The 12,988-nt window shown below is 39.7% G+C and overlaps 1 protein-coding gene across 2 annotated transcripts; it reads right to left on the bottom strand.

The window, feature by feature from the left end:
- Positions 1–57: 57 nt before the first annotated feature.
- Positions 58–12,387, bottom strand: myl7 (myosin, light chain 7, regulatory). Of its 2 annotated transcripts, none has more exons than XM_078565528.1 (7): positions 12,305–12,387; positions 9,279–9,386; positions 5,744–5,819; positions 5,338–5,442; positions 4,578–4,656; positions 2,268–2,316; positions 58–859 (listed from the first exon to the last, which is right to left on the bottom strand). In XM_078565528.1, exons 1-7 carry the CDS (start codon positions 12,350–12,352, stop codon positions 755–757), a joined length of 570 nt encoding a protein of 189 aa, XP_078421654.1. In that variant the 5' UTR covers positions 12,353–12,387; the 3' UTR covers positions 58–754. The 2 variants fall into 2 exon arrangements, with proteins under 2 accessions (XP_078421654.1, XP_078421655.1); XM_078565529.1 differs by lacking the exon at positions 12,305–12,387 and adding an exon at positions 9,472–9,513.
- Positions 12,388–12,988: the final 601 nt, after the last annotated feature.

Genomic DNA, 12,988 nt, shown 5'->3' with positions numbered 1-12,988 from the left:
CCAAACAAACAAAAGCATTTGCACACATGGAGACAATTGCATTAACTAGATAGAAGATGCTGAGATGAATTGATTTTATTTCTGAATCTCTCTGTGGAATTACAGTTACACCACACCTTTCCATAAATATAAGTGGAGAAACAGCCTGAGGGACCTGAAACTGAAAAATGAGTATAAGTTGTTACTGAAGTAAGATTGACTGATCACAACTAAGCAAGTAGATCTGCTTGCCCAATGGTAGAGTGTTTATTCAGCCAGTCATTGAGTCACATAGAAGAGGAAGACTTCAATCGCAGCCTGTGCTAAGTAGCATTCGCTGTGTTGGGTTCGGAAGGGAAAGATCAGACACGTTCCTGCTCCTCATTACTATCCAGTGTCTTCCCATGATGTGTGCATGTGTGTGGACAGGTTTACTCCTCAGTAACAGAATATCCAGTCAGCACCCACGCTGACTCATGAATCATGGACAAAAACCAAGAAATATTGAGTCGATAAAGCACATTGCAGTGAGGAGCCAACATCTTCAGGAGAAGAGGGAAAGGGGACAAAATGGTATGAAAAAAATGATTAATGGCAGCCGTCGTCTAGAAAACAGTGAGCTTGACAATTTGACATAAGCAGATCTCATTAACTTGACATCTAAGGCTAAGTTGTCCATATTGAGAACCATGTTTAATTTCATGCGGAATCAAACAATCATTATCTCTGATGTTTTCGTTGATGACAGCAAATCCCTACATAAACTGCTTTCAAACTATGCCTCTTCCTTCTCATCTCCGTGTGTGATGATGTAACAGAGTGACTTATAATCAATGTTTCCTGCAACATCAATGGGAGTCACAGCAAACATCTGCTGTACCTGTGGGGAGAAAGGGACAACAGGAACAGATATTATTCAAGCTGACATGGTCACAGACATTTGGAGAAAATGATTTATTCAGTTTTACAAGCTCTTTACTATACTATATTTCTTTTGATGAAATAGAGTGAATAAATATCAGTCCCATCAAACCATTAAAGAGTCACAGACTCTGTGCTTTCCAACCCCACTCCCTTTGTCTCTTTCCATATCAATAACTTCTGAATTCCCAACACTCCCAGGAACCCTATCGATGAAGGTTCACTCCTCACTGGTTAGAGAAAGGTCACGATTGGCAAACTACTCATTGAAGGTTCTGTTCATGCTGCTAAGAGGACCACCCAGAATCACAGAATGCTTACAGCACAAAGGAGGCTATTTGGCCCATCGTGTCTGCACTGGGTCTCTGAAGGAGCAATTTACCTAGTGCCACTCCCTGGCCTTCTTAAATAGCCCTGCATATTCTTCCTTTTCAGATAATATCCAATTCCCTCTTAAATGCCTCGATTGAACCTGCCTCCATCACACTCTGAGGCACTGCGTTCCGGATCCCAGCCACTTGCTGTGTGAAAAGCTTTTCCTCATGTCTCCACTGCTTCTTTTGCCATTACCTTAAATCAATGCCCTCTAATTCTCAATCTTCCCAAATTTGGGAAGTTTTTCCCTATCAACCCTTCATGATTTCGTATACCTCTATGAAATCTCCTCTCAGCCCTCTCTTCTCGAAGGAAAATAGTCCCAACCTCTCCAATCTATTGATGTAGCTGAAGTTCCTCATCCCTGGAACCATTTTGTGAATCTTTTCTGCACTCTCTCAAATGCCTTCACATCCTTCCTAAAGTGTGGTCCCCAGAACTTGATACTCCAGTTGAGGCTGACCCAGTGTTCTATACAAGTTTAACAATCTTCTTGCTTTTGCATTCTATCAAACCCACTGAAGGTTCAGTTCCTACTGATTAGAGAACCATCCATTGATGGTTCATTATTCCTGGGCAAAGCATGAAACAGTATTGCTGGACAAAGCTCCACTAGGTGAGTGGTCAGTCACCATAGATAGAACTCAGCACTGTGAATGGTCAGTTGCCCAGGCAAAGAGTTTATTGAACTTATTTCAGAGAACTTAGTTATCCCAGGAGAGAATTTTACTCAGTGAAGTACCAATCATCTTGGATACAGCCATATTCAGTAAAAAAACTTACATCACCCAGGATGCAACCCCATCCCGTGGACAGTTAATATTCTCTGGACATAATCCTGTTTGCTGATGGATTTAGTTCCACCCCAGATACAATTCCTATGGGTTTGGTCTGGTTCCACCCAAGTCCAACTGGAAAAGCTTGTTTAATCTCATATATGATACAGTTTTAGGAGTAAATACGTTATTTGTCTTTTGAGTGTAAAACCTCACCTCATCTGCACTGAATTTATCAGCCTGTGTCATCAGTAGTCTCTTAAACCTATGAAAGCAATTAAAAAGATACAAACTGTTAAGATGTGGCTGAGCAGAATTTTAATGCTTTTGCCAAATTGAATCGTGAATGGATTCAACTTGATGCTATGACTTATCCTCAATTAGTTCAACTGCACTAAATTCAATCAGCCTTAACTTGCTCCTCTGTTGGTGATCAATGAAAGAAAGAACTTGTGTTAAAAAAACACCTTTCATGCCTTCAGAAAAATGCATCAAGTGTGTGTGCCACATGGGTTTTTAAGACAATCTAGTAGTAGCATGGTCACCAATGTCAATGTCTTACCAATTAAATTGTTAATGTTTGTTAATCTCAATTACATTGTTAATGTTTGTTAATCTCAATTACATTGTTAATGTTTGTTAATCTCAATTACATTGTTAATGTTTGTTAATCTCAATTACATTGTTAAGGGAACACATTTGATGTAGCTGAAGGTATTTGAACACATAATTAGGGGATAGTGGGGACACTGGGTGAGGAGTGTTGATCCTGGACAAAGTTAATAAACGCTTTCAGCAAAGAAAGGCTGTATCTTAGTTTATAGTTCACCAACTGGTGTGAATCCAGTTAACAACCAATACCCATACTAGCTTTTAATTTATAATTTAAAAAAATTATCTGAACTTAAATTTCCTGTTATGATGTAACTCAAGTCTCTAGATAATCAGTCTAGGCCTCTGGATTACTAGTTCAGTAATATAACTATTATGCTACCATATTTCAAAGCACTTGCATCCCAAACCATGACATAAGCAAACGTAATCCTGAACCCTGTTGGGGAATTGAGAAATGGCAGAGAAGCTAAATGATTACTTTGTGTCTGTTTTCACTGAGGAAGATACAGGAAATCTCCCAGATTTAGAGATCCAAGGGACTAGGGAGAATGAAGAGTTGAAGGAAATTAATATCAGTGAAAAGGTTGTTTTGGAGAAATTAATGGGACTGAAAGTTGATAAGTCCCTGGGACCTGATATTCTGCATCCCTGCGTGTCGAAAGAGGTTGTTATAGAGATAGTGAATGCATTGGTGATCATTTTCCAAAATTCGATAAATTCTGGAATGGTTCCTGAAGATTGGAAGGGAGCAAATGTCACCCCACTATTTAAAAAGGAGGGAGAGAGAAAACAGGGAACTACAGACCTGTTAGCCTAACATCAGCAGTAGGGAAAATGCTAGAATCTATTATAAAGGATGTGATAAATGGATACTTGGATAATCAAGATCTGATTAGGCATAGTCAGCATAGATTTGCAAATAGGAAATCATGTTTGACGAACTTATTGGAGTTTTTGAGGATGTTACTAAAAATTTGATAAAGGAGAGTTGATGGACGCGGTATACTTGGATTTTTAGAAGGCTTTTGATAAAGTCCCCCACAGGAGGTTGCTTAGCAAAATAAAAGCACATGGGATAGGAGGCAATATACTAGCATGGATTAAGGATTGGCAAACAGGCAGTAAACAGAGTAGGAATAAACGGGTTATTCTTGCATTGGTAGGCTGTGACTAGTAGGATACCGCAAGGACCAGTACTTGGGCCCCAGCTGTTCACAATATACATCAATGATTTGAATGTGGGGACCAAATGTAATATTTCCAAGTTCGCGGATGATACAAAGCTAGGCGGGAATGTGTGTTGTGAGGAAGATGTAAAGAGGGACAAAATTTCAAAATAAGGGGGAAGCCATTTAGGACCGAGATGAGGAGAAATTTCTTTACTCAGAGGGTTGTGAATCTTTGAATTCTCTATCCCAGAGGGCCGTGGCAGCTCAGTCATTGTGTATGTTTAAGGTAGAGATTGATAAAATTTCTGATTAACAATAACGTAAAGGGTTTTTGGGATAGTGTGGGTAAAAGGCGTTCAATCAGTCATGATTGTATTGAATGGCGGAGCAGGCTCAACAGGCTGAACGGCCTTCTCCTGCTCCTATGTTGCTATGACCCTGTCCCCACACAAGTCAGTGCCTTCACCAGAAGAAGGAGAAGGTGTGAGAAAACATTTTTAAAGTAAGGCAATCAAGTGCATAGCCTCCAGAAAAATAAGCAACTCTGACAATTGGTTTAAGGACACACTATCAGTAAGTATCCTGTGTGAAGATGCTCTGATAATCAACACTCTATTTCAAAGATTCAGATTTTTCAAAAAGAAGCTATCAGCTGAAATACTAAAAGCACATCCTCATCCTCATGTAAGGCTTTTAGGTGGGTTTTATCTCAGCTCACTGTTTCAATGGCTTTGTTACTCACTCATCCTTGTTGACATGCCCTGTTCCTTGGGGATCAAACAATTTGAAGGCGTTCAAAATGGATTCTTCTGGGTCAGTGCCTGCAGTAGAGATAAAATAAGCAGCAAACTGATTGTTCTGGCTCACAACAACATTTGGGTTTGAACAGCTGTTGTATGGTGTGACATTGAAAAAGAAAGAAAGACTTGCATTTGCACACCAAAGGACATGCTCAAAATACTTTAGAGCCAATGAAGTGCTTTTCAAGTGTAGTCACTGCAATGTAGGAAAGTGACAGCCAATTTTCACAAAGCAAGGTCCCACAAACCATGATGTAATAATGACCAGATTATCTGTTTTATTGATGCTGGCTGAAGGGCAAATATTGGTTAAATCACAAGTGAGAACTCCCCTGCTCTTCTGAATCATGCCATGGAATCTTTTAGGTCCACTTGAGAGAGCACGGGGTCTTGTTTCATCTGAAAGATGACACCTCCGAAAGTGCAGCTTCCTCAATACCGCATTCGAGTGTCAGCCTAGATTTTGTGCTCAAGTGCCTGGACTGGGACTCAAACCCACAACCTTCTGACTCAGAGGCAAGAGCACCTATCAACTATGGGCCTAGCGGCAGCAATGCCTCCATCACCACCATATAAGCAGATACAAAACAAGCAGTAAGAAATCCTTCCAGTATTATAAGAGGAAGACAGTTCTAAGAATTGAGATCCATTAAGTATGGTTGGTGAGTGATCAACTGTTGTAAGATTGTTCCCTGTTCTTACCGTTCAGTTTTTCTCCAAAAAGACTAAGGAACACTGTGAAGTTCATGGGCCCCTTTCCCTCTTTCAACATCTCCTCCAATTCTTCATCCTTTGTATTCAGTTTACCTACAAATATATTTATACAGATTAATATTCATACAATCTACCTATTTCTATATGTTTTTAAAATGGCCGGGTGTATTTCTCTAGCAATCTTATTTGTCTATAGGGCCAGAACCCAGTTAGTATAAGAACCAGTCATATAAGTATCATAGGCCAATTCCAACACTCCTGTTCCAGCCAGCCTTTCCAGTCCAATCGTTGAATGCCGGACATAGCTGTTCTCAGTAAATGCTTTGATACTGAAATTACTGGATTGCCAGTCTCTGGAGATTACCAGCAAGAACTGACAGACCTGTTCACTTACCCAGCTGCATAAAGGTCTCCTTCAGGTCCTGTTTACTAATGATCCCATCACGGTTCTGATCGATGCAGCCGAAGGCCTGTGAATCCATAGCAGAGGTTTAATCAGTAATTGCATTGGCATTGCTAGTTTGGTGTTCTTCATCACTCATAGGATTAACTTCTCAATACAGTCTACACTGCAGAGAAATCTGTTACTCATGCGTGTGCATGTGCCTCCAAAACTAATTCTTCTGTAAATGCACATTAATGCTGATTAAACAGGTTGTCCAAACTCTTCCACTGTGAATCATCTTTATCCTTGTAACTTCTGGCTTCACCTTTGTTATGCTCATCATGGGGAACTGTGGCCCCAAAATTAACTCCAAGACAATTTTTGGCTGGTGGGTTTTATGTCAACCAGGCGAGAAAGCCTAACTACTGTCCATTTTGTTTGGGAAGTCCGCAAAGAACATGTGAATGACGTCTGATTGTTAAAATTGGCCATTACTGCCTGCTGCCACCCCCAGATAAGAACTAATTTGCATGCTGTTTGTCAACTTCCCAACCAAAACAGCCAGGTTGTCAGCGAGAAGCAGCTACCTGGCCATGAAAATCACTCTGGTCAGAGGCCACAGCCAGGAACCAGAGGGAACGGGTCCCAGACATGGATACATTGGGGTGGGAATCCTGGAGCAGTGAAGACCCATGGTTTCCTTGTGGAGTCCTGATAGTTGCATGATACAATAGTAATGCAGTGGCTGACTACAGCAGAGCCAAACGTAACATGAGGAAGATCCCACTGGTGCTTTGGGAAACATAAGTTCAAAGTCACCTGTTGGTCCTAGGCATGCTACACTTACTCATGTCGCAAATTAATTATATATTGTACCCCAAAGTGTTATTTTCTGAAATAAATTTATCTAATGTGTTATCATGAATGGTAGTTACTTTCACCATTTCCCGAGAGAGTTCCATACATTTGCCTATCGCTCACTGAAATAGTGGCTCCAATATTTGCAGGGAGATGAGGACTGGTCGGGGAGTGGGCTGTATAATAGTCAGAAAATCATTCAGCATCTGATTACCATTTTTAATCATTTTCCAGCTGCAGCCAGCCAGGCTGATAGGCTATCAGGTGGGTAGGCCTGCGGCAGTAGGCCCCAGGCCAGGAAGCATGGAGGAGGGAGGGAAAGATCAAGGGTTGGGGTACATGGGTGGGAGGGGTGGTCCCAGGTAGAAGATCACAGAAAACCTGAAGTGATCAGAGGAGGAGGAAAGATTGCGAAGGGGCTAGAGAGACTGGGGAGAGAAGGGGATGCTGTTCAGAAGGAGATAGATTGCAAGTCAGGGAGGACATCTGGAAGGCATTGGATCATGGACACAGGGATGTGATTGAGAAGGAGGGTGCAGGGTGAGTACCCACTACCTCCTCACTTCCACCTAATTAATTCCAGGGAGGGAAGGCTCATTGATGGCCTTCCTCCCAGGACACTAATTGAGGCCCCTAAGTGGGCAATTAATACCCATTTAAGGGACCCATCCCACGGGGCACTTGCCATAGGGGAGGCTGACAGGAAACCCTGTTGAACTACTTGCAGCCTCCCAGTTGGGTCTCTTGTTCAAAGGTCCCTCTCAATCTCAGAGCTCTACAATCTCTCACCATTTAGATAATATGCTTCTCTTTTATTCCTCCTGCAAAAATGGATAGTTCCACATTTTACTCCATTTACCAGATCTTTCCCCACTCGTTTAAGCTATCTATATCTTTTTATAGCCTCCTTATGTCCTCTTCACAACTTACTTTCCTACCTATCTTTGTGTCATCAGCAAATTTGGCAACCATCTGTCCATCCCTTCATCCAAGTCATTTATATAAATTGTAAACAGTTGAGGTCCCAGCACAGATCCCTGTGGCAGATCACTCGTCACATCTTGCCAACCTGAAAAAGATTCATTTATGCCTACTCTCTGCTTCTTGTTAGCCAGCCAATCTTCTATCCATGCCAATATGTTACCATGAGCTTTTATTTTCCTCAATAGCCTTTGATGTGGCGCTTTATCAAATGCCTTCTGGAAATCCAAGTACAGTACATCCACCAGTTCCCCTTTATCCACAGCACATGTCACTTCCTCAAAGAACAATAAGTTGATTAAACATGTTTTCCCTTTTACAAAACCAATGTTGACTCTGCCTGATTACCTTGAACTTATCCAAGTGCCCTGTTATAGCTTCTTTAATAATAACTTCTAACATTTTCCTGATGACAGATGTTAAGCTAACTGGCCTTTTCTGTCTCCTTCCCTATTTGAATAACGGAGTTATATTTCCTTTCTTCCAATCTAATGGGACCTTTCCTGAATGTCGGGAGTTTCATAAAATTAAAACCAATACATCAACTATCTCACTAGCCATTCATTTTAAGACCCAAGGATGAAGTCTATCAGGACCCGAGCACTTGTCAGCCCTCAGCTCCAACAATTTACTCAGTACCACTTCTCTGGTGATTGTAATTTTCCTGAGTTCCTCCCTACCTTCCATTTCCTGATTTACAGCTGCCTCTGGGATGTTACTTGTATCCTCGATAATGAAGACTGATGCAAAATACCTGTTCAATTCATCTGCCATTTCCTTGTTTCCCATTATCAACTTTCTAGACTCACTTTCTATAAGACCAATGCTCACTTTGTTAATCCATTTATTTTTAAAATATTTATAGAAACTCTTACCATCTGTTTTTATATTTCTGGCTATCTTTCTCTCGTGCTCTAATTTTTGCCTCCTTATTAATCCTTCAGTCATCCTTGCTGTTCCTTGTTTTCTGTCCTATCTTCTGGCCTTCCACCTATCTTTGCACAATTATATACTTTTTCTTTAAGTTCGATACTATCTTTAACCTTTCTACTTAACCACAGACGCTGTGTCCGTCCCTTGGACTTTTTAAGACAGAGGTAATTTTGACTTTAGACAAGAGTGCAAATTTTTGCTTAAACACCTATTAAACACCTCTTCTAAGTGACTTCACTGAGAATAAAGATTGGCAAAGGTGTTTAATTGGTGTCTGAACCAATATTGTGTTGTCTCAAACCAAAATTACCCACAATCAGTTTAACAGTTGTTAATGCAGACAACAAGCATTAGTATTTTATTTTGGTTTGTTAAGCACAAATTAGGGGTAAACATGAAAATTGGCAACATACAGATGTCAAGAAAGGAGCAAGAACAAAGCAGAAAGATTGAGGGAAATTGGACATGGCAGACCCGAAATTTTAGCTTAGTACGTGTTATGTGACACAAAATTTTAGCTTAGTACGTGTTACGTCTTTTGGTTCCCATAAGTTAGAAATAATCACATTTTAGACTCAAAATGCTGCAGCTTCATTGAGTGTATTTCTTGCTGCTCTCCATGTGGCTGGTTGAATGATACATTGTTACTTGGCCCATGACTGCAGTGCGACAGTGAATGTGGTGCCCCAGGATATATATTCACATAACAATTAGTTCCTAGCTCTTTACCAATGATATAACAATATAATATAACAGTACGTGGACTCTTTACCTCCTTGAACTCCTGAATTTGGGATTGTTCAAACATGGAGAAGACGTTGGATGAGCTTCGTTGGTTCTGTTTGGATGAACCTTTCCCTCTAGCTGCTTTCCTGCTTGCCTAAAAAACAAAAAAAAGCAATGTGACAGGAGCCACTGCATCATAAAGCAGCAAACCACAAGTCTATGTATCCTGTTACACTCACATTGTCAAGAAATATGATACAAATCATCGGGAAGCTCATTGTTTCATGAAAAGAAAAATCAGAATATATTATTAAAAGAGCTAATGGCTAGCTAAAAGATAAAGATCAGTTCCATCTGCTGCTGTCTCAATTTAAATAAAACTTGAATCAAGAAAATACCATCTAGCACATCCGACTCTCTTCTTCCTCACCCATATACAATTCACTTGACCACAAACTAGCCACCTATTAAAGTCTTGAGAAAAAATCTGCAGAGACACACTAAGAACACTTATCCCTCCACTTTTCCACATTATAACCTTGGTTTACTGTCCGCCATAACCAATGACCCCTTACTTGTACTACAGGTGCCAACATGTTCTTTGCAATCTACAATGCACAAAAAATATGCACACTATTCCAAATCTGTCCTCACCAGTGACCTTCAGTAAGTTACAGTAACTTTTTCAACTTATAGTTAAAAATCCCTCATGATGTCAGCTATATTCGATGAGCATTGTTGTTAACGGCTTCACATTGACTGACAAATTTCACAAAAGATCAATAATGATATTTCTTTAGGTGTTGGATACCCTTTCATTGCATATACATCTGTTGTTTTCTGTCTCAATATACATTACATTACACTTACGTCCAAACAGAACCAACAAAGCTCGTCCAAATTCCTTGCCTTGTTTGAACAGTTGATCTACCCATCTGGTTAGTTTGTTCAGGTGTCTTCAAATGTTGTTTAAATCTCTTTTATCTGTCAACTGCTCACAGAACTTAGTATAATTATCAAGCATCAAGCATTCCTTTCTTTCATTCACTAATGATTGTTGTTAGCACACCTGCATTTTTCCATTACCAATGTATAATCATTGTCAATAACTGTAACGCACTGTCAGTCTTTGTTACCCTTGAAAAAACTCTGCCAACCCACTCTTATCCTGTCTGTCAATCATGACCACTTCTTTGTATTATATAAGATAACAAACAATCTTAGCAGTATTGAAAACAGCTGACATTCTCAAACCTGACATCATCCAAAGCCCTGCATCAGATTTCTATTTGATATTCATCCCCAGGCACCTATTTTTGTATAGTATTAATGTACCTCCAATGGATTTCTTTTCTGGACAACTTTCTGTCTGCCTCTCAAACACGTTCTATTCTGCTTGGTGGAAATATACTGTTAATATTGTATGTGAAGAAGTTCTCAATAGCCATGAGAGTCAGAATATACATGTTTCAATATTCAAGAATATTAACATTAATCCCACATTTTTGTTCTTAAGAATCACATAAAATATATATTTCAGTTTATTAAGGTAAAAAATAAGGGATTACAATCTGTACAAATGCAAATAATCCAACTCTTGAGCTGATCAAACAATTATCACAACTTGCATTTATATAGCACCCTTAATATAGTAAAATGTCGCAAGATGCTTCAAAGGAGCATTATCAGACAAAGTTTGACATCGGGCCACATAGGATAGACAGCCGAATACTGGGTTTCAGAGGTAGGTTTTAAGAAGCATATTAAAGAAGGAAATGTAGAGAAATGGAGAGGCTTAGGGCAGAAATTCCAGAGCCTCAGACCCAGACAGCCTGATGGCACGCACCATTGGGTATGCACAAGGGGCCAGAATTAGAGGAGCACAGTAATCTCCAAAGGTTGTAGGAGGCATATGTGCTTTGGAAAGGGAGTGAATAATGACACCATGCAGCACACAGACATTGCTGTTGACGTAATTTCGACACCACAAGGATTTGGTGCAATCTGCACTTCTCTTCACTGGTGCCAGCAGTGTTTAGACGAGTCGACAGACGAACAGGGACAATTCAGGCATATCAGAGATTTAATAACAGATTTGAAGGCAGCAAATCTCATCCTCTCTTCCCACTGGAGGCTCTGGAGAGTTGAATAACTAAGCTTAAAGCAATAAGAGAAAGCATTTAAAAATTTAGATTATGTCAGTTAAAATTAAAGAATTACTGTGCACTGAGGAAGCCTGACACAAACAAGACTCAGTAATGATTGTCCAATTTCAGGCACACTTGAGAAGGCTGGAAAGCACATAATCAATACATTGTTAATAGTGATCAATGAAACACTGTCATTCCAGTGGATCAATGAACTCACCACAAAGGGATGCTCACAGCAAATATTTGAAATAATAGTGTCCATTAAATTTCCAGGTAATTTACGGAAAACTAGTTATCACTAGATTTGTAGCGATGACTTCAAAATTTCTAATGCTTCAATGTGAACATTGTTATACTTTAACAATAGAGCAGGTACTGGCAGCCAATCCCGAGGCAGAAAAAACCCAAGTTAAATCATATGCAAAATGAAGAGATTAATTTTTTTTTAAAAAAGTGGTCCTCTGGAGTAATTAAGCTCAGATATCTCATTGTTCCAATGCTCTGTCCAAACTGCTTTTACAATTTATGACATAATCCAAACTGATAAATAGCTGTCATATAACCATTCCCATTTAAATTCCTTCCTGCATCTAAATCTAGTGGCAAATAATACATGTAAAAATATGAACTAATTTAGAACTCATCATCGATGCTAAATTATTCAGCTTATTCAACTTTTAATCTATATGCTTCAGTGAAGATCAAGTTGAGTTAATCAAAGTTGAAGGGTGTGAGTTGCACCTTCGTGGAAAAACCACATCAGTACAAAAAAGTAGCAGACATAAATTGTCAAGGAAAGACAAGGTAGTAAACGATCTCTTTCAAAAGATGCAACCTTGTTTGACCTTGACAATTTGTACCACACTAAGAAAACCATGGATGAACAGAGGCATCGAGTAGAACAAAATATTTTATCACTTACCATTTTACGTTGCTGGTGTTGGATACAAATGTCAGTTGACCAGGTCATATCCAGTCTATATAGTCCCCTTTATCTCTTTTATTCCTATAAATGGACACATGCTGACGGATAAACCTTACATGGAAATATGCAAGCCAGCGTCCAACTGTCACAGGACTGTGATAAAACAAATTCCATCTCTACAGCCCAGATAGTGTAAGGATGGCTGAACATTCCAAAGCAACTTAACCCTTTAAGGAAACATAATTCATTTTAAGCACTATTCGCATGGAGCAGCTATTCAGTTGGGCCCCATTTAGAAAGAGTCATAGAAAAGTTACAGCACAGAAGGAGGCCATTCGGCCCATCTTGTCCATGCCAGCCCGAGGACTCCCAGGTGCCCTTTCTAATCCCAGTTTCCTGCAGCTTACAGCACTTAAGGTGCAGATTCAGGTACTTTTTAAGAGTTTAGTGTTTCTGCCTCTACCACCAACTTGGGCAGTGAATTCCAGACACCCACTACCCTCTGCGTAAAAAAGTTCTTCCTCACATCCCCCCTACACCTTCTGCCACTTATCTTGAATGTGTGTCCCACGGGGATTGGGAAAATTTTATAATTGAAGATAACTAAGTTGATGAAGAAAGAGTAAAGAAATTGAGTAAACTAACAAGAAACATGAAAACAGATTGTAAAAACTTCTGTAG

This window comes from Cetorhinus maximus, chromosome 20, assembly GCF_964194155.1.
Source record: "Cetorhinus maximus chromosome 20, sCetMax3.hap1.1, whole genome shotgun sequence".
In the NCBI taxonomy this organism is placed as follows: Eukaryota; Metazoa; Chordata; class Chondrichthyes; order Lamniformes; family Cetorhinidae; genus Cetorhinus; species Cetorhinus maximus.
This window is presented reverse-complemented; position numbering and strand designations above follow the sequence as displayed.